This window comes from Macrobrachium nipponense, chromosome 5 (genome assembly GCF_015104395.2).
Source record: "Macrobrachium nipponense isolate FS-2020 chromosome 5, ASM1510439v2, whole genome shotgun sequence".
Taxonomy (NCBI): Eukaryota; Metazoa; Arthropoda; class Malacostraca; order Decapoda; family Palaemonidae; genus Macrobrachium; species Macrobrachium nipponense.
Window position 1 is genome coordinate 91,803,298 of NC_061107.1, and position 20,787 is coordinate 91,824,084.

Sequence of the window (20,787 nt, forward strand, 5' to 3'; positions counted from 1 at the left end):
TCATAATTAGTTTGTTTTCAATATTAGGTTATTACATACTTTTAGGAAAAATATCCATTTCCATGAGAAAACTTCAATTACTTTCATCAAAAAATTAATTTAACACATTCATTTGAAACACTATTTCCCAATTAGCCCTTTAACAAGCAGTCTCTTTCAAATTTTTATTATAAGTGATTTGAAAACTTTGAGAAAAACATACGTATACCCATTTTTTCACACAAGCACCATAAAAAAAATTCTAAATGTAACTACTGAACTTCAATATGTCTGCATTAATAATTTTGTCAATCATTTAATAAATCAGCAAAGGATGTCAATTTGATAAACTTGTTATTCACTGCTGTCAATGGTCAAATTTTTTCATGTTACCAACCATAATTTACACACCAAAAGCTATCATTATTGATTGCTCTAAACTGAATGGAATCAACATCACTTTCCAGCCTTAAACTGATTTTGTGGTGCTGTAATGGCTCGAAAATATCCGAAATATAGAGTTCTTATAAAGTTTTCTGACATTTTTTGTAAGTTATTCCACTAAAAGTCTCTTATTTCCAATGCCCATGTAACAAGGGCCACTTTACATTTTAAGTATGCTTATTGTAATAAGTCATCACAAGCATTCTGTTACCACCCATTTTTTAATTACAAGCAGTCAACAAGCACATCAGCCGAAGATACTGCCAGCAAATGTACTTATTATTCTCTCTCCATGGCATAATCTTTCTGATTAAAAACATTCACTGCCCTTAACTTCATCACAGTTGTACATAATTCAATGTACAATACATAATTATAAAGTACCTTCAGGAAGATTTTACAAAAAAAAATCATTTTCAAAAAGTTTATTAAAATCAAGCTGCAGTAGCAAAATAATCCTGTGCTTACTTCCATGAAAACTCTCAGGCTCTATCCAATTATATTCTCAGCATTTAAACAATGACCTGACATACTGTATGCTTTTACCTAAAGTACAACATCCAGATAAAGTAAACCAGAACAGCATACTCACCACAACTTCATCAGTCCGATCAAGCCCAATTATGTGAGCAGGATCAGCATTATCACTGATTGTTGATAAGGGGCGATTACCCGAAGCATGACGCCGACGGCCACTTTCCCCACGACCATCACTCTTACTGTTCCAAAGAGAAATAGTTTAATGTTATTTTAAAAGATGATGCGTTAACAATGTCTCACAACAAGAACAAGAGTGTGGCTTCCACAATCTCATACAACTCAACAAAAACATTGGTACAGCTTCCTCAAGCTTGTACAAAAAGAACCATTGGTACAGCTACCTCATCTAATATACAACACAACAAGAACATTAGGTACAGCTTCCCCACTCTAACACAACTCAACAACAACCATAGGTACAGTTCCCTCATCTAATACAACTCAACTAAAACCATACATACAGCAACCTTATCTAATACAACTCAACGAAAACCATAGGTACAGCTACCTCAATCTCATACAACCAGCTGAAACACTTCATGTATACCAGCAATGAATAAATAGATATTGTGGCAGGGGATGGATTCTGGCAATCTCTAGATAACATCAAAAGGGTATACCTGTACTAAATTTCTGTTTGAATATCACTATTCACCATGATCTACAGTACTCTTCTCTTGCACAGGCATTACATATCCTTCTCCCGAGTCAATGGCCTTTATTACATGAAAATACAGAGTATGAACACATTTTGAATAATGATAATATAACAATAATAATATTCTGTACCACTCTTCTACACATGATACTTAAGGGGACCGGCCAGTACCCCTATATATGATAAAATTCAAGGACTATCGTATGGCCATGGAGATGCATATACAAAATATTTTGTCAAAATTCCTCTTACTTTCACAGTTACCGGGTAATTAGTAAACTTTACTCAATAAGCCAAAAACATTGATCCGTACAAGAAAATGCAACATTTCTTCTGTTATCGTAAATTTTGATAATTATTGTCAAACAAATTGTGAGCAATGGCATCTGTAGAGATTCCATGAGTTGCAAGAGGGAGAGTTCTCAGCTTACCACTCTTCAGTGCAAGCAGAAACATGATAGAGGGTGCACGTTCGAGTTTCACCTCTGACATTCGCTTGCTTTAACGTCTGTTTATCTTTGTTTCAGCAAGAATTTCATTGTGTCAAATAGGAAAAGACAAGGAAAACATCTCACTAACATACAGAAGAGGAATACTTGCTCTAATACGAGTTCAGAAGATCATAATATCCGCAATATTAATGTAGTTAGTGAAGAGAGAGAGGGAGGGCTGTGTAGTAGGAGCGCCCTGTGTTGCCTGACGCACAATTTTAAAACTCGCGCGCCGCCAACTGAGTAGACTCGCCACCATCGTCCTGCTCTCCCATTGGTTCCTGATGCTAGTCACTGCCATAAGATCCTTCTCTCCTGTTGGTCAGGATCTCTCCCATGATCCCATGATGCACCTACGTAGCGGCGTGCTCTTTCGGCCACTTCACGGCATCATCGGTATCGTAAGCACGCGGAATTCGTTCGTTCTATACGATTTCGTTTATTAACTTAAATTTGATAGTGATTTCGTTGAAGTATACTTTATCGTGTTGTGTTAGAACTTTAATACATACGTATACTACATAACATAATTACATACAGTATATAAGTAGTCATGGGTCCCAAGAAAGTTGAAGTTCACAGAAAGAAGAGGATGCCTTCTTTAGAGGCAAAGATGGAGATAATTAAAAAGTATGAAACTGGTATGCGACTGAGTGTGATCGCCAAGGAATACGGCCAAAATCCATCGACAATAGGCACCATCCTTAAGCAGAAGGATGTCATCAAAGAAGCTACACCTTCCAAGGGCGTGACTATTTTGTCCAGCAAGAGGAGCCACATGCACAATGAAATGGAAAGGCTGCTTCTTGTCTGGATAAAAGACAAAGAAATCGTTGGCGATACGATAACCGAGACGGCAATCTGCCACAAGGCCAGCGCTATTTTCGTCGATTTGATCGCCCAGGCCGAAGACGACGGAGGAGAAGGGACATCGACGCCAACCCCAGAGTTCAAGGCTTCTCATGGGTGGTTCAAAAAATTCTGTAAACGGACTGGTATCCATTCGGTGGTGCGGCATGGGGAGTCGGCCAGCTCAGACACGAAAGCAGCGCCGAAGCCTTTATTAAGACGTTCGACAAGATGACTCTCAACAAAGACTACAGTTCTTAGCAAGTCTTCAACTGTGATGAGACTGGCCTTTTTTGGAAAAAAAGGCCTAGTCGGACGTACATCAAACAGGAAGAGAAGCAGCTACCCGGGCATAAGCCTATGAAAGACAGGCTTATGCTCGCACTTTGTTCGAACGCCAGTGGGGATTGCAAGGTGAAGCCCCCTACTTGTGTACCATTCGGAGACTCCTCGAGCCTTCAAGGCCCACAAAGTGCTCAAGGAGAAGCTTCCAGTGATGTGGAGGGCTAATGCGAAAGCCTGGGTAACGAGACTTTTGTTCACCGAGTGGGTAAATCTGTGTTCCGGCCTGACAGTGAAGACATTCTTGGAAGAGAAGCAGCTCCCTCTGAAATGTCTGCTGTTGTTGGACAATGGCCCTGCTCACCCTCCTGGCCTCGAAGAAGATATCCTAGCGGAGTATTCGTTTATCAAGGTTCTTTATCTTCCGCTTAACACCACCCCTCTCCTCCAGCCCATGGACCAGTAAGTGATATCAAACTTCAAGAAGCTGTATACATCTTTTCAAGAGATGTTTCAACATCACCGATACCACAAACCTAACCTTGCGTGAATTTTGGAAGGAGCATTTCGATGTTGTGATATGCATCCGACTCATCGACCAACACTGACAGGTGGTTTCGAGGCGAACCTTGAATTCCTCGTGGAGGAAACTCTGGCCTGATGCCGTATCCGCCCGAGACTTTGAGGGATTCGACGTGGGAGAAGCTAGTGCTGCAGGTTCAGGAACAGTTGACGATCCTAAAACTGTTTCGCAACCAGATCTTGACGAGATCGTTGCATTCGGCAAGTCCATGGGGCTGGTCGTCGACGAGGACGACATCAATGACCTTCTCGAGGAGCACCAAGAGGAGCTTATGACGGATGACCTGAAGGAGTTGGAGGCCATGCAACATAACAACGTTCAAGAAGAGTTCTCTAGCAGCGGCGAGGAAGACGACAACTCTATGACAACGGCAGAAATTAAGGATGCTCTAGCTACTTTTCATAAGGTGCAATCATTCGTAGAAAACAGACACCCCGAAAAGGCTTACACAGGTCGTATGCTTGCACAGTTCGATGACGTTTGCCTGAGTCGTTTCAAGAACATTGTCAATCTTCCTTGGATAGTTATTTTTTAAAGAGGCCTTTAGTGGGAGTAAGCAAAAAGGAAAAACCAAGTGATACTACGTAAAAACAGAAAGTTGAAAGTAGTGAAGAAGTTGAAAAAAAAAAAAAAACACACTTAAAGTATAAAAAAGTAAAAAAAAAAAAAAATGTAAAAATCAGAGACAAAAAAAAAAAAAATTTAATTTTAAGTTTTTTGTAAATTTAAGTGTTACAATTTTGTTAATGTGTTTCGTAAAGTTTAGCTTATGTTTTGCGGACATTTTTTTTTATGTGTTTCGTAAAGTTAAGTGTACGTATCTGCCGTTTCTCCTCCTCCTCTGTCGCCACTTTCGGAGATGGCCTCACTCGAAAGGTAAGCTTCCACATTTTACTACATACGTACGTATGTACGTACAGGATTTCTTGTATACCATGTACACTAATACACTTTATTTACAGGTACTATGTAGTACATGTTAGCAATATGTATTAAGTTAGGTATTGAATGGTCAAAATTTTTGTAGTACATATTTCATTGTTTATAGGTCAATTTAGCTTAATTATGAAATTTACTGGGGTGTTTTTGGAGGGCTTGGAATGGATTAGCCATTTTACATGTAAAATGCGGTTCAAGATACGAAAAACTCATGATACGAAGGTCGCCTCGGAACGGATTAATTTTGTATCTCGAGGTACCACTGTATACTTATTGACCTTCAAATTCTATCTTCTCCCTTAGTTTTAAAGCTATAGCATTGAAATTTGGTATATAACTTAGAAAGACATTATAGAATAATCAAATGAAGCCATTTTTTCCTATTTTTTTCCGTTTTTTTTTTTCTTCAATTTTTTTTCCAGATTTACAGGGTTTATTTTTTTACCATTATGAAAAAATTCATATCTAGCAAAACAATAACTTTTAGAAAAAAAACTCTTCATTTGATTGAAGGTTGACATCAGATCTATATATGGTAGTAATGTTAAGTATCAAGGGAGGAGATAGAATTTGAAAATTGGTTATTTTCGGGATAAATCTCCCTGGCGTCACAAAACTGAAGGTCAGAGGCGAAAATCACCTTATTAAGTAGTATGAATGTCAAAGTCCTATCCTTAAAAAATGGCATTAGCCAGCCGGCCCCCTTAACAAATTCTTACTAAAGTTATTAAAAAAAAATTTTGTCTAACCAGACCAATAAGCTACTGTATTTAGCTTACAGGGCTGTCTCACAGAATTTCCCTTTGCTAATAATAACGTTAAACTTTATTTATTAAATTATAGTTTTTTCAATGGTAGAATTGAATAAATTGAAAATGATAGTGATATGTCTTTCACTGATTTGTTTCCAATATTTGACAACAGTCATCGACTATATTTTGGACTTATTTGACATTCAATACAGATACAGATTGGATCATGTAGGCTATTCATATATTATCCATGAGTCAAATAAGAGTGACCAATTTCAAGATGCATCAAAATTATTTGTCATTTTATATGACATGAATTCCATACTCCATCATATGGCTTGATTCGTTTTAAATTGCTACTATCAAGTTTCTATGGTAATTCTAAAGTCACTGAAAATTGCAGTAACATACTGTGCTATATAAAAGTAACTTACTATATGATTAGGTCAAGTTTCTCATCAATAAAAAATTTACATATTTTTATGTTCGGAAATAAAATTACAATATAGTACCTAAAAGTTCTTATAGTTACATCATTCCAAAAACTCTTTAGGCATGAGACACTGATAATATCAGATATGGCCAACTGTGGCCATAAAAAGGGTTGTGCAGGGAGGAGACCCTTGGATGGGGATGGGGGTAGGGGAAAAACGAGGATAGAGTAGTGGTTAGTAGTGTGCACCCCTGTAATTCTTAAATATTTCAAATTGTAAAGTTAAAAAAATATATATTTCATACTTTATGAGCAAAGCAATCACTGAGAGTGAAATAAAGATCAAAGTAAACTTCTAAGTGATACATGCAAAATTTACGCAAAACTCACAAAGGGTTCAATCCCATAAAAATGAATGCACCGAGAATGTGCTGTCACCTTCGTTTTTTTACGTATCTATGTCTGGTACAAAAGTATGTACTGAGAAAAAGGATTAGCCTCTGGATCTATCATTCTGAGGGTGATATTTAGTATATCTCATTATTTTGTTTTCATTAAAACAAGCACATTGGAGGAACGAAAAAACAAGAGTGTACGTAACTTGAGACTAATATTGTAATATAACTTAAAATGCAGTACACAAACCAATCCCAAACCCCCTCTCCCATCTCCAGACTACAAAAGTATCATCAAGTAAAGTATGGTTTTTCAGAGTGCAAAACTTTTACTACTAAAACAGTGATTGATAAAAAAAAATAAAAAAAATAGCCATAATCACAAGACTGGCCAGAAGGTGAGTAGGTATAGACTTTAGGTACAGAAACTTTTCAACTTGATAAGTTATCACAATGTACAATGAATCATACAGTGAAGGTTGCCTGTACCTGTAAGTCTTAATGAATACAATCATCAACTTACCCTCCAAGCTTGGATCTATTGTAGGGAAGAGCAGAAAAAATATGGAATGGAATCTTATGAGAAGACATCAAAACAATCCGCTCATCACGTGCTTGAAGCTCATGGGCAGTTTTCATAAACTTGACTTCTTTGCTGGGTGGACCAGAGGAGTCAGAAACACTACCAGAATGCTTGCGTGTCCGACCACCTAAAGGCCAAAAAACATATTAAAAGTATAAAAAAAAAAGGTGCAACAAGGTATAACAGGGAATGATCATACAATAATGACCCCATGAATAAACAATAAACTTAAAAAGAGCTTGATCAACAAATATGCAATTACCCGTTTCACACAGTTAAGGTGTTCCATATGCCGACTACTAAAGTGTAATAATAGTCATCCTCAAGCATAGAAGTTTAACCAGAATAGCCTAAATTCTTCATTTATGCAAGCTGGCACACATGGTTCATTGTAAATCAAATACAATTTTCCCAATAAAATTAACTCCTTTAACTTTAATATTAGATAAAATGAACATGTTACAGATAGATAAAAACCCCTCTACAATTTTGTTTTCATGTCTTGACAACTGTTGTCAAGACTTGTAGACTTGCATGTAAGATATATGTTGACCGAATTTGGAATACGTTGTCACATAAATATTTGTTTGTATTCTCTGTACTCCAAAATTGAGCCATGAGTTACATCCACCCAATATGAATAGATATAGTGAGAGATAATAAGAAAAGAAAATACTTCAAAATACTATTTTTTAGAGAATCATAATACTAAATAATCACTCACAGGGCTGACTAATATATTTGACTTAACCACAGTTGATGTAGCTTAGGCTGTCATAACAATCTTTTTTTATTCCTTTTGATGCCAGTAAAAGTAGGGATTAAAGTTATTTCACTTTAGTGCAATAAACTACTACAGTTACAATGCATATCACTGAGTTTCAACAGCTATAAATTGCACATGCAAATGTAAGCTCCTTATTCACATGCAACATTCAAGAATAAGAAATATAGTAAAATTACCTTCTTCAATCAGGCTGTGACTACTGTACTCATACAGGTTCCAAAACACAGTATGCAGTTATTCAAAGAAATATTTTATAATACAAACCAATTACTTTTAGTGCCTATTTTGTCATGAAATGTTCCCAGACAAAACTTAAAAAGTAGGAACTACTTGCAATGGGTGTGTACTATTCTACACTGCAGCAGATTCATTAGTTACCGCTATCAACACATGGTCTTCTTTTCTGTTTATTCCCCCCAACCCTCTAACAAAACTTGGTACAAAGTGGAGTGAAACATGGTATAAATAATAGGATATTATGAAAAAATAGTTTTAAAAAAGTGCATCATGTCTTTCTGTTCTAAACCCCAAAGTTCAGAGAGGTTTGACCATGAAAATGGACACATTCTTTATAACTTTAGGTTGAAACTTTTCAATTTGGTGTCCATCATCCTCAAAGCTCCATACAGAAATGGTGCCGAGAGCCCACCCTGTTAATGGTACTCCCAAGAGAAATGAATGTGGGAGTTAACAGGACTACCTTTGGCAAAAAATAATTGCCATCAAAGTTTTTTGAAAAGACAATAAAGCTCTGATACAATAAGGATACCCTTAAGACAGCATGTCTCAGTCAATTGAAAATCTTATATGTAGCTAGCATCTGTGCTTTAGATGGGAAGAGTCAGGATATACCTTTTCTCAAGTCTATGGCTCAACAAAGGTAAAGCCATTAAGCCCTGGCAGGAAAGGGGGATCCTCAGCATTTGGGCATACTCTGAAATAATGGAATGGCAAAAGCCACAATACACCAGTTTGTTTCCTGATGTTTGGGTCTTCTCATTAAAGTTTGCAACAAAGAGGGCACTTATTGAACTCCAGTGTAACTGACTTGCTAGGTGGTTTCCTATGGATCTTACACATCAAATATTGTTGTATGGGGAACATTAATACTGACAGGGCAAGTGATACTCCCACTGCATCATTCACTGGACAAGTGATTCTCTCACTGCATCATTTGTAGTAGGGTTCCATTTAGACTGCTAGTGGTGAGTGCTGACTAACTGGTTTGGCTACTTACACTGTCGTCATCATAAGTGCTGCTGAATAGCCTTCAAGTGTCAAGGCCCTAGGGTTTCAAGATTAAAAAGGAACTTGCAGAAGTGAAACTGATACTGGAATTTATCATAACTGAGTTGTACAACCAACTCTAAATCAACAAAAGCTACAGATACTCCAAATTCCAGAGACTTATCCAAAAATTTTCCTGATTATTGCAAAATGAGTAATAAAAAATTCCAGGTTCCTCTAGCTTGTTTAGAATGGTCCCAACAAAACCAGTTCAGAATAGTGATAGCAGAAACAATATACTTTTCCTAAAGCATTTTCTCTTGGTCCTTAGTTTCCTGAACTACCTTAACAACTCAAAACAGTAAGGCTGAAAAAGACTAAAATCATATATAGCTCCAGATAATCTAAAGAAAGAAACGTAAAGATAAATCAACAAATGTTCTTTCCTTGACAGAAAAGAGTACTGGCACTTAGCTACTCTATGGAAATACAAAAGATTTCAAAAATTGTGGGAAAAGTAAAGCAGAAATAGTATAGTACAGGAAATGATACTGGAGAAAAATAATGCACAAAAGCTGTGGTTGCTACCATCAAATATCTACGGAACAAAATCTTGATGAGATGAGAAACAAATGATGAAGGAGGCCTGACAGCTGGGAACTGATAGATTTGCCACTTACACTGTACACACCTACTACATTTTAATCCAGAAAATTTGGAATGGGAGCATTTTGTACAAACAGTGGGCACCAAAATCAATAGGTTTGTTTTGGAAAAAGTTTTTTTGTTAATCTAGGTTAAGGTGCATATTCCTATGACAAGGATTAACTACATTGAAGATTTCCTCATGATAAGAAATACTTTCATCAGTTTTCTCAGGATTTCCATTCATAAGGTTATACATATAAAATCCTATTTACTCTTTTTATCTTGTGTACTTTCTGTCCATGTTTCTTCCGTCAGGATCTAGAACTATTCCCTTTGTTTTCCCAGTGGTCTTCACCCTGCTAGTTCCATACCTGCCTCTTCCTCCATCTCATGACATGCACTAAGCATTTCAGTTTATTTTGCAGCCCATACAACTTCTAGTAATCTTCCTTTATAACATGATCTTCTAAAGACACTTAAGCCACAAATTTGAGTATATTATAAACTTATGTTGTCAAACTCTCCTTTTCCATGTAAATAACCATACCATGTTCAGCTGCACTCAGAAGTGAGCTTTAAACAAAAGAGGAATTTGCCTGTTTGACAACTGGACATCTGATTTCATCCCAGATCCTGTTATACTTTTCTTTTCCAGCTTCAAAATTACATTTATAACCCCTCAATAAAAATAAACTGCTTTCTCCTTCTCTTCACTGTTAAATATTTCAGGTTTAAAAACTACTCCATTTACATTTTGCTATCCTGGCTAACTCCTGTGACAGCACTTATTATACTGTGGATACAATATACGTATAATGTAACACTGCATTCACCCCTTAATCTCTCATAAAGCAACTGCACAGCCACTTTACCAGTTGGATACCCTTTTCACTTTCCTCAATTTTGCTGCTAACATCAGCTCATTTGCATTACTTTTAGCCTATCTTTGTTCTGCATTTTGTGTTATGACATATTATACTATTACCAGCTCAATGAGCTCCCCAGTGCAATATTCTTCTGTAATATCTACCTAAATGCTGGTTTATCAATGTCTACAGATCCAAAAATATTTGAAATATTATTCCTTCTCACATACTACTTCTCATTTCAGTCTCATTATGATATTTCTTTTTATGGATTCTCCTATCATGAAGCCATAACAACAATTATTGATGCTGACATTTTATCTTTTAATGTTTCCTCCAGCACCTACTTCATAATTACCATGGCATGCTCCTAAACTTATTTCTCTACACTTTTGACACTGAAATGCATACAATTTTTCCTTGCATATTAATCCACTCTAGGACATATCACTTATAATTTCCAAGAGTAACAATCCTAGACTACAGGACAGCTTAATTAAAAAAGACTAAGGAGAATGATCATAACCTAATTATATTAGGGACATCTGATCCAAAAGGCAAATATGTATATACACTGCATGAAAAATTTATCTATAGCAAAAGGCTTCAAATGCAGAACTCACTAAAGTCTATCTAATTTACAAAAGCAGGCTAAAATAATGCATACAAATTACTACTTCAATTTAGTATGATAACAGAAATCAGATTAAACATAACTGTAATACCATTTACATACACACTTACCAACCACAATGAAGTCCATAGCCCGAGGAACTTGTGTTGACCAAAGACAGAAAGCATTACTATATTATATAACTGCTTAAGCAAAGCAAACTAAAGTTTAAATAATCTTCACTTTGTTCCATAAAAATGGCCTCTTCTTTCCACTTATGCTATACTGTCCAGAATGGTGTGGAGTCAGTCACAAATGGAGTCAACTAAAGACATAAGATGTCTTGAGTCTTTCTTCTGATATCTTTCATTTGCATGCCCCCTCTTATTGACCACGTCATGTCATCGTTACATTTTAGGAGCCCAGAAAAATAATTTTCTGCCAATACTATGTACAAACCTCTGACTTTGCTTGCTGAGTCACCACTAACATAGGTTAAGTAGCTATTCAATATCACTGTTACACAGGAGACTGATATAGTAATTTTGAATAAAGATTACCTCCATGGTTCCTGTTATGTGAGGGCATGACGTTTCTTACTAGCATTAAACAAAATGGTGATGCTTTTGCATGAACTGACTGGCTACATAGTGAAAAATAAGTAAACAGCAGAAATGAAACTAAAAACTGAATAACAGTAAATATGAGAGTGAAAAACATGTAAATAATAGAGACGAGAGTGGAAGAAGGGTGGTGATTTAACAAGATCCCTCTAACTAGGTATAACATGAAACAAAGTCAGTGATGACTAACCAATAAGAAATGGCAAAATGTTAATACGTAGGTAGTTAGCACACAGTGTCCCTAACCTTGTTTTTCTCTAAGTAACTGCATTCCTAAATTATTTTTACCTAACTCCCTTGGAAATTTCCTTGAAATCATTATATTTGTAAAGGAAGCCTTTCCAGTAAACATAATTGAACCCTTCTTCCTTTTATGTGAAATGTCAACCACCTACAACAACCTCAATTCCACTTCCCAACAACTGTCAATCGCCTCCACTTCCTTTTGAATAATTCAACAATTTTCTATTTAAGAAGTCAACTTATAGAGCACAGTACTTTGTAAAGCCATCTCCCAAAGCAATAGATTTTTAATCTAAACTAAAATATGATGGAAGCTGGGATAAAAAAAAAATTTATACTAACAGACTCCCAAGAAAATTGAGGAGATTTTAAAACCTTTTAATTTTTTTCCTAAAAATGTGTAAATAATTAATGCAAGCATATCTTTAATTTTGTGCACCATTTATGAAAATTGGTGAACAGCATTACAGTTTCCTTATAGGAACAGGTAGAGTTGGTGATGTCTTCAAGATAGGACAGTTACATGAAAAGAGGCTAGAAGGTAATCAAATACTTTTCTAGGAATTTATAGACTCAGAGAAAGCATTTCATAAAATGACAAAGGCGGTGGTGTTTTGATGATTAAGGAGAAGGAAAAGACTCAGAAAACTTAGCTAGGTTGGTTAAAATAAACTGAAAATAAAGTTCCACCAAGACAACCAACCCCCTCATCTAAAGGATAGCAGCAGGGAAAACGACAACAATTACATAAGGAACAGGATCTCCTTTGAGAAGGATACTAATCAATAAAAAGACTCACAACCTCTTTTGTTCACCAATGACTCACTTTGTGACTAATACAGACTTCAGACAGCAAAGCATAGGTGAAGTTTAAGGCTTATAAAACAGTATGGAAGCATCACAAATACTGCACTGCTCTGTCATTGCAGTATAAAACAAACTTTTATTAAAAAGAAAATAAAAACAGAATGCACCAATATCAAAGATTTAACTATGTACTCACCAGTCAATGGTCCACCTATACTTTCATTACTACTAAAAAAGCCCGTCTTTTCCACTACAGACACATGAGTTCGTTTCCGCGGCATCCCATGACGATCAACCACCTCTGCATGATTGGTATTAGTTCTGAAAAAAGTAAAAAAAAATATACCATACATGGAGACAGTTACATTTTAAATCTAATATGTGTCAATGTAACTGAAATTACTAATTACAAATTAAAAATACCACTACAGGTATGTTTCCGTAGCTATTGATAAATCATTTCAGAAATGAGATAGTATTGCTTTGGTAAAAAAATTGTGACAGAAAGGCAAAATTGAATAATACATTTTGCTAGAAAATCACAGTACTTTGCTTCAATGACATACACCCTCAATATCTAATAAATATCTAGCCCAGTGCTATCCTCAAATATCTCATAACCACAATATTCACCAAATAGAAAAAAAAAAATTACCAGTATCTAACTTTCCTGTACCTTTACTCAAACTTAAAACACTGAACTAAGGCCAAAAACACAGCTCAGCTATTACACAGCCTGTTTAGCAACAGAGGTGATCTTATCTTGATACCTTATCTAAATACTACTAGTTCCTTTGATCAAATAAAATGATAAGACACTGACTTTCAGCAATCTACAAGCCTCACAGTAAATGAATATCCTAACAAGTGCCTTAATCTTAGCTTCCTTAGTAGCTGCAAACCATTCTTATGGAACAATATTGAGAAATCAAAAGTGTAAATAACTAGAAAGAGACAGCAAAGAAAAACTAAACTAGATAGATTAAATAATTATTTTCCATATATAAATATCTGAAATAGCACAAATGACAAGACACTGATGGTGGCATATCAGTTCCCTGTGTATTGTACCTAACAAGTAAATGAAATTATCCTTCTTCCTTACACACACACACACATGAAGAATGTAAGCAAAAAAATTTAAATTATATATACATATTTATAAAGACAAGAGCTTACCTTAGGTTTTATTACAGTACATATTCACTTTTATAGAGCTCAAGCATGAACTTTGCAATATATTGCCTCACATCAATATGCTAAATTGAAGGGAGTTAATCAATCAACAATGCTATTCCAAAAACAGGGTATCAATACTGTACACTGATAATAGGAAAATTATGGTACCCATAATCTTATCTTGTGAGAAAGCAGAAAATTCTTATCTAATTACAATTCACACAGCTTATTTCTTTTAAAACTAAGTTCTAATTACAATTCGCACATCTCCTATCTTTTAAAACTAAGCAACTAACTTAGAAGCTAACCAAAAATAACAACTTCGTTTTATACGTCATCAAAAAGGTTTTCAATATATCAAGTCATCAAAACCAATATAAAGGTGACTGATCCTACACTACCACATCTACTTGTTTATTATTTCTTTCTACAATTTTGCTAATCTTGGTGCCTTTGATTCATGACAATAAATATTTAAAATAGCTGCTAAAAAAAATAAATAAATAAAAAAATTAAAAAAAGGTGAGTTTAGAAAACCATGTTTATCAAACCATGACTAATCAACTTTATCAGCTAACCAAGATTATTACGTCAGTTCTATAACAATAAATTTATCAATCAATCAATCAACTAACCTAGACTGCTATCAGCAAAATCCTACCATCACATAAACTTTGTTTCCAATGTGGCAGTGTTATAGCTGGTATTTTTCAACCACCACCAAAATGTATTTAAGATTTAGTAACAAGAATGGGGAATGCCCTGATGTTAATAGTAACAGCTAGCATCAAAACCCATCCAGTACAGTATTGGGGAATACAGAAATTGCAGAATACATAAATTATCTTAATGACCCCAGTTTGTAGTTCTTTTTTAATGAAAGTTTGGTCAGGATGACCTAGCACTGCAAATTTGTACTTTCATAAAAATTCCAGCCATTAAAATTTTGAACTTTGAAATTTGTAGCTTTCATAAAAATTCCAGCCTCTAAAATTTTCAACTTTCCACAGGGTTCCCAGTTACAGTCCTATTATGTGTTGCATCTTTTCAACATAGAACAGCATGAATGTTAGTAGACCTATCTTTGGCAATTCTCTGCTCTAAATTTAAAACAGAAAAATATGTCATATATCCCTACCTGTCCCTGAACTGAACAGGCACATAATGAACAGTGGCTGTCCCTCCATCACTGTAAACCTTGTCATTTGTAGAGACAGTATAAATCTCGGATGTATCTTGAGCACAACTTGATGCCCCAGCAGGTGCAACTGAATTATTCCAGATCTTTCCTGCAAGAAATAGAACACATGGAATTCTTTAAAAAAAAAATTATAAAATGTCAACTACAGAAACTGCATAAGCATGTAGCCTACACCTTCCAAGCATAAAAGTTTAGCAGACTATTTTGACCTTTAGATTATGATACTCTCTTAAGAGCACAAATGATCAGAACTTGTTGGCAACATCATACAGCAATAATTTTCTACAGAGAAAATTTAAATGCAGGTGCCTACATAATTTCAACAAATGACAGTACAGTATGTATTAATAAAAAATCAAAGAACTACCAGAAATTCCACATAAAAAACCAGGTAGGTATGTCTACACTAACATAAGAAAATTAACAATAGCACTTGCTATACAGTCGACCCCTGCCCATTTGTGGTTCTGGATTCGCGGACTCACAGATCTGCGGGTTTTTCTATGGAACCTATACATAAAGTATATGCACATTATTTGCAGAAAATTCACCTATTCACTGAGAAATATTTACTAATTAGTAGTATGTATACTGTGTTTTCACATTTTCATTACTAAATGCACTTTTTGAGATAAATTTATTAAAATACTCCGGTGTAAGCATTTTTAGTTTTTCTTTTTTGTTTGAACTATCATAATAGACAGTTCTAAGCACTTTTAGGGGTTTTACATATTCGCAGACTTTAACTATATAATCGTGGGGGTTGTGGTACACATCCCCTGTAAATACAGGGGGTTGACTTTACTGTCAAATGTGTGAACCTCAAACATTATTTTTTATCGCATTATGCAAGCACCAGTACAGCACAAAAATTCCATAATCCTGTAACTTCAACCACTAAAATACCAACATTCTACAACAAGCAGTTATGATACACCACTATGAGTGCATACATAATGCAATAAAAGTGAGAACTATTTCAATTTTTCAATACCGACAGCTTTAAAAAAGGAGTTAAATGTAAATTTTCTATTTTCACAGCTTTGAAAAAAATTATGAAACATGCCACATATATGTAGTTTCACATTTAAATACCTGCAAGTCAGTCTCCTTTCGGCTAAAAAAAAATTTCTAATATTTAAATGAACTTCTTGGTAATATTTAAATGTAGTTGCTGTATACAAACTACTCGACCTTTCAAAACTAAAAAGAATCTGACTCACATATTATTCCTGTGACCATTCTATAAAACATCAAAATGACATTCAGTTGATTAATACCATTCACCAGCCTTCTTGACAAATTGCAATATGCAGCCTTCTGGACTTTAAGTCATTATTGCATTCTTTCACAGTAATTCAACCAGACCAGGAAAATTAAAATTAAAATTACTATCAAGAAAATAATTAAGGTTAGAGGGAACACAACAAAAAATCATGAAACACAGTGAGAAAGCAATGAATGACTGAATTGGATGGAATGTATGCAATGGGTGCATACTGGTTTCTGACCAGCATACTAGGAACATATTGTGGTTTTGCAAATTAAACGGCAGTCATTTTACTGTTACTTCATTTTCAAAAGATTAGTATCAAAAAATTAAATTTTTCGCCAATATGTTTCAATTAATCAAAATTTTTTCTTTCAGGTATCATTGATATACCTTGTATTACAAGCTGCTTTCCCCAACATTTACTCTTTTGGAAAATGATAATCCTAATATTGCACAGTTCAAACACTTTCTTAACCTTTTGTCAGATCACATGTTTTCAGTTTGTCTTCAATCTGTTTAACAGCGAAAGAGGTCTTTGCCCTGAAAGAGAATCTTTGGATTGAACCAGTATATAACATATTAACAAAGATGTTGTAAACTTTAAATACACATAAAAATCATGTCTATTTTTGGCTTAGTAAATGTAACTTAAGTAGAAGAATCCACTTTATTTCAGGTTACATCAAGGAGTATTATAATGCATTCCAGTAAAATTTTACAAACTTCAAATAGTAGACCAATTTAAATCAGAACTGAAATGTAGTTTTTTTTTTAACATCAACTTCCATTTACATATAATAATCATGAAAAGCGTATCTCATGGTAACAGATATATATACCATAACCTCTCAAAGTAAACTTATCAAACTTCATTACTTATTTCATCAATATGAGAATTTTAGCTTGACCATAACCTAGAAACAAAATGGAATTACTGTTTGCTGGGGAATACCTTGAATGTTCAAAAGCAAGCTTAACTAGAGGAGTTTTGTTATTTATTTGAAAGTCTGTCCACAGTATTTAATAAGACTGAAGCGCCACTGCTGATTTGATGATGTTCAAATATGTGGGACCAAGTTATGGATATACTGTATCCATTTATGTATCATTGTCTGACACTTTAGGTCAGGTTAAGTTAGGGGAAAAATGGAAAGTGAGAACCTTGCAACAGATGATGGGTAACCACTGATATGAGAAAATCATTTCTTTTACCCTGGGGAGATGCTGGACTGTGAAATAGGCGTTGAGACAGCAATAAGACAGCATGGGGTAAATGGAAATATAGATAGACTAATGCCTATACATATAATAATGTTAAGGAAAGAAGCAAAGCTTTCTGCAGCAGAACAATGGGTACTACCTTAGAAAATGGAGATTTTGAAAGGCATAACCATAGAATGTTAAGATTTAAGATTGGAGTATTGTAGAAAGATGGTATTATGACAGGGGAATTAGCAAAGAAGAGACAGGGATGTTACAGATTAAGTTAGAAATGGCATGAGAAGGATTCCAGAACAGTTAGTCAGAATAGTAGCACATATGGAAGTTGCAAGGCGATGACATGAAGTGAGGTCCAAGAAATCACTGAAAGAGAGGAGATGGAAATCAAACTTACAGTTACAGGAGCTTAAACATGCATGAAGTGCACAGCAAACGGGAACTCATGTCACATCTAAGCCTTTAAGGGGAAAACCCACAAGCAACTGAATAAAATAAAAGAAACTTTGGCTTTTTAAAAAATCAATGACCAGGATTGGGTCAATAGGGATGCCAATCAGGAAGTGGTATACAAAGTGAAGTTGGGATGAATTTCTTCACTTTTTAAGAGCTAAGGTGCTCTATGTCGATCAAGTTAAGACAATGGGGGTTCTAGCCAGATATGTCCACAGGCCCTAAGTTAGGTAAGGAAAGGTAAGCATGCATCCACGTAACTAGTCTTCTGATATTTGTATTCTATGAGTTTTATATATATATATATTATGCATACTTCCAACTACTTATCATATGGCTTATGCATTTCTATAAATACCTGTTGGTGGCTTTCATTCATTTTTGAATGAATGTATGATTAAATTCAGGCTATATTGGGGCATTTTATGCCATTCAATCTTTCAAACAGTTAAAAGAGGGAAGTGGCACGGTAGAATAATAAAGGATATGACATACACTGGTCTGAAAGAGAGGCCAAGAGAAAACCCCACAGATGCACTAAGCTGTAATAGTTATTGTGGATGGACAGCAAGTTGATTGAATAACACTTCATAAAACCTGTAGAATGTCTAGACTGCACCATATGAAATTCATTTATGGCACTACTCCAGATGGAATCACTAAAAACACTGGACACTGGGCTCTCCCATAATTTTATATTAGAGTAAGAAAAATGGTATGCACCAACAGCTACAGTTAAAAATGCATAAAACATGAAATTATCAGTTGGGACAATCCACAGCTCATAGGCTAGTAAACATTAAAGTCACAGTTAGGAAATAAAAATACTACTTGAAATTAGCCTAATATCAAGACTTAGGTAGACAAATATGAAAAAACCGCATGTTCTTAAGCATTTTTACTGATACCTTTTCATTTCAAAGGAAAGCCAGGCCTAACCTATCGCTATGGCCTGAACCCCTTTGAACTTATCAGTGACCTAAGCTATCAGCTGACTTTTTAAATCTAAAATTGTTTTGACCTAACCTGCGGCAATTTGATCTGGTATATTTTCAGCTTTTTTGAGCAATCAATTCTCAAAATAAACGAATAGTACTACAAGACACGTAAAGAAATTTGGAGTGGCACGTCAGTTAGCTATCGCCTGCTGGGCTGTCAAATGATAGATGTCGATGTCGGTTAGCGGAAAATAGCCTACATGCGGTTAGCGTAAACGAAGTGGTCCATTATAGCTTTAAAACATGGATTTATGGAATCCCCAGACTTCACCGCCTGACCCCCGGCTTTATCGAGGCTCTGGGGCAAGTGTCACTGAATGAATGTCCTGCTTATTTTTCATAGGTAATACCTAAATATCGACTAGAAAATTCCAAGGACGTGTCTGCTTTCACTACACCCGTCAATCGAAACATGACACTACCACCGACAATCTGACGGCATCCATTTATCAGAAAATGAGTGAGAAGTGGCTCCAGTCGAGTGCCAAAATAAGGGGCACCCGCGGAATAAAGCGTTCGGGACGTTGTTACCTTTGCAATCATTTCTGTTCAGCTGGTTCTCCTTGTTGTTGCTCCTCTTGTCATCTGTTCCCCCGTCGCTTCCTTTGACCTCAGGCCCAGCCACTTTCCCCAAAAAACCCGCCCTTCCGTACTGCGAAAGTTTCGTGTCCCTGTGAGTGCCATCGAGGGAGATATTCGAGAGAAATGTTAGTGCCGCCAGCCTCCTGCGGGAGCGTTGTCTTTGCATGACCGTCGCCATCTTTACTACTACTGGCAGCAGCAGCTCGCACCCGCTGGTCGCACACCTCATCAGCTGATAGGTGTGCCGACTTCAATTGGCGGGGTGTAATGTTTGCGTCTCACGCTCTACTGTTCCCGTTTCCCTAAAATGAGGAAAATATCATAAGTATGCAACACTATCATTATCTTACCTAATCACAGCGTATAAAACTTTAGCTTAAATATTTAAATTCAGATTAATCTGGCTTAATTTTCGCGCTCGCATTAACGGGTTATTGCTGAGAATTAAATATCGAATTGTAAAAATAAATATAATTCACTGTGCAAAACGTCACGACATACCGTAAACCTACTGTTCAGACAGATTTTATGCGGCTTATTGTTATACCTATTGAAATTATGATAATTAGGTGGAGAATTCAATGTTGGCCTTTAATTCCGCGTTCAAGCAAATGATAGTATTTCTCTCCAATGTACTGGATTTGTTTTGACTTTTCGTTATTTTCTATGAGTATTAAAGGTAAAGGGGCTAAAATATTGTATTAAATCTGGCCCTCTAAATGGCACAGCTCGAACCAGCACACAGTAAGGCTACATCTCTACGTGAGATTGCATGTGTAGCGCATGTCCACCACTCAAGAAAAACAACAGCCACAGAGATTTGTATTGGTATCGAACTCACATTACTGCCCAGTCAGCTAAACTCTCGTTTTACAGTACGCTAACATTCACGAGTACCTTGCACCTCGACACCTTATCTCTAAAGAAAATTCTGTTTCTTAAGTACATAACGGTTAGTGCTACACGACTCAGTGACAAGATGTATTAGGCTACGGGAGACGGGGAGAGCATGGTCGATCGATATTATGTAACACGCGAGTTGCTGAGTGGAGGGGCAGTCACGTGATTACGACTATACCAGTCTACCGGGTGCCCGGAAGCATTCTTGCTTTCTCAGTTACTATAATCTAATATATCTTAG

The 20,787-nt window shown here is 35.7% G+C and overlaps 1 protein-coding gene across 3 annotated transcripts in view; it reads right to left on the reverse strand.

Moving 5' to 3' along the window:
* The window catches only part of LOC135215514 (CDK5 and ABL1 enzyme substrate 2-like), an 82,119-nt gene extending 62,239 nt beyond the window's left edge, over nucleotides 1-19,880 (reverse strand). The window contains exons 1-6 of one of the 3 annotated variants that reach the window (XM_064250325.1): nucleotides 19,596-19,880; nucleotides 15,060-15,210; nucleotides 12,939-13,063; nucleotides 11,201-11,230; nucleotides 6,869-7,055; nucleotides 1,016-1,142 (exon numbers count right to left, since the gene is read on the reverse strand). In XM_064250325.1, coding sequence (XP_064106395.1) covers nucleotides 1,016-1,142; nucleotides 6,869-7,055; nucleotides 11,201-11,230; nucleotides 12,939-13,063; nucleotides 15,060-15,210; nucleotides 19,596-19,875 — 900 coding nt within the window. In that variant the 5' untranslated portion in view covers nucleotides 19,876-19,880. The remainder of the gene's footprint in view (nucleotides 1-1,015; nucleotides 1,143-6,868; nucleotides 7,056-11,200; nucleotides 11,231-12,938; nucleotides 13,064-15,059; nucleotides 15,211-19,595) is intronic. The other 2 variants (XM_064250327.1, XM_064250326.1) reach the window with 2 other exon arrangements.
* Between the last annotated feature and the right edge of the window lie 907 nt (nucleotides 19,881-20,787).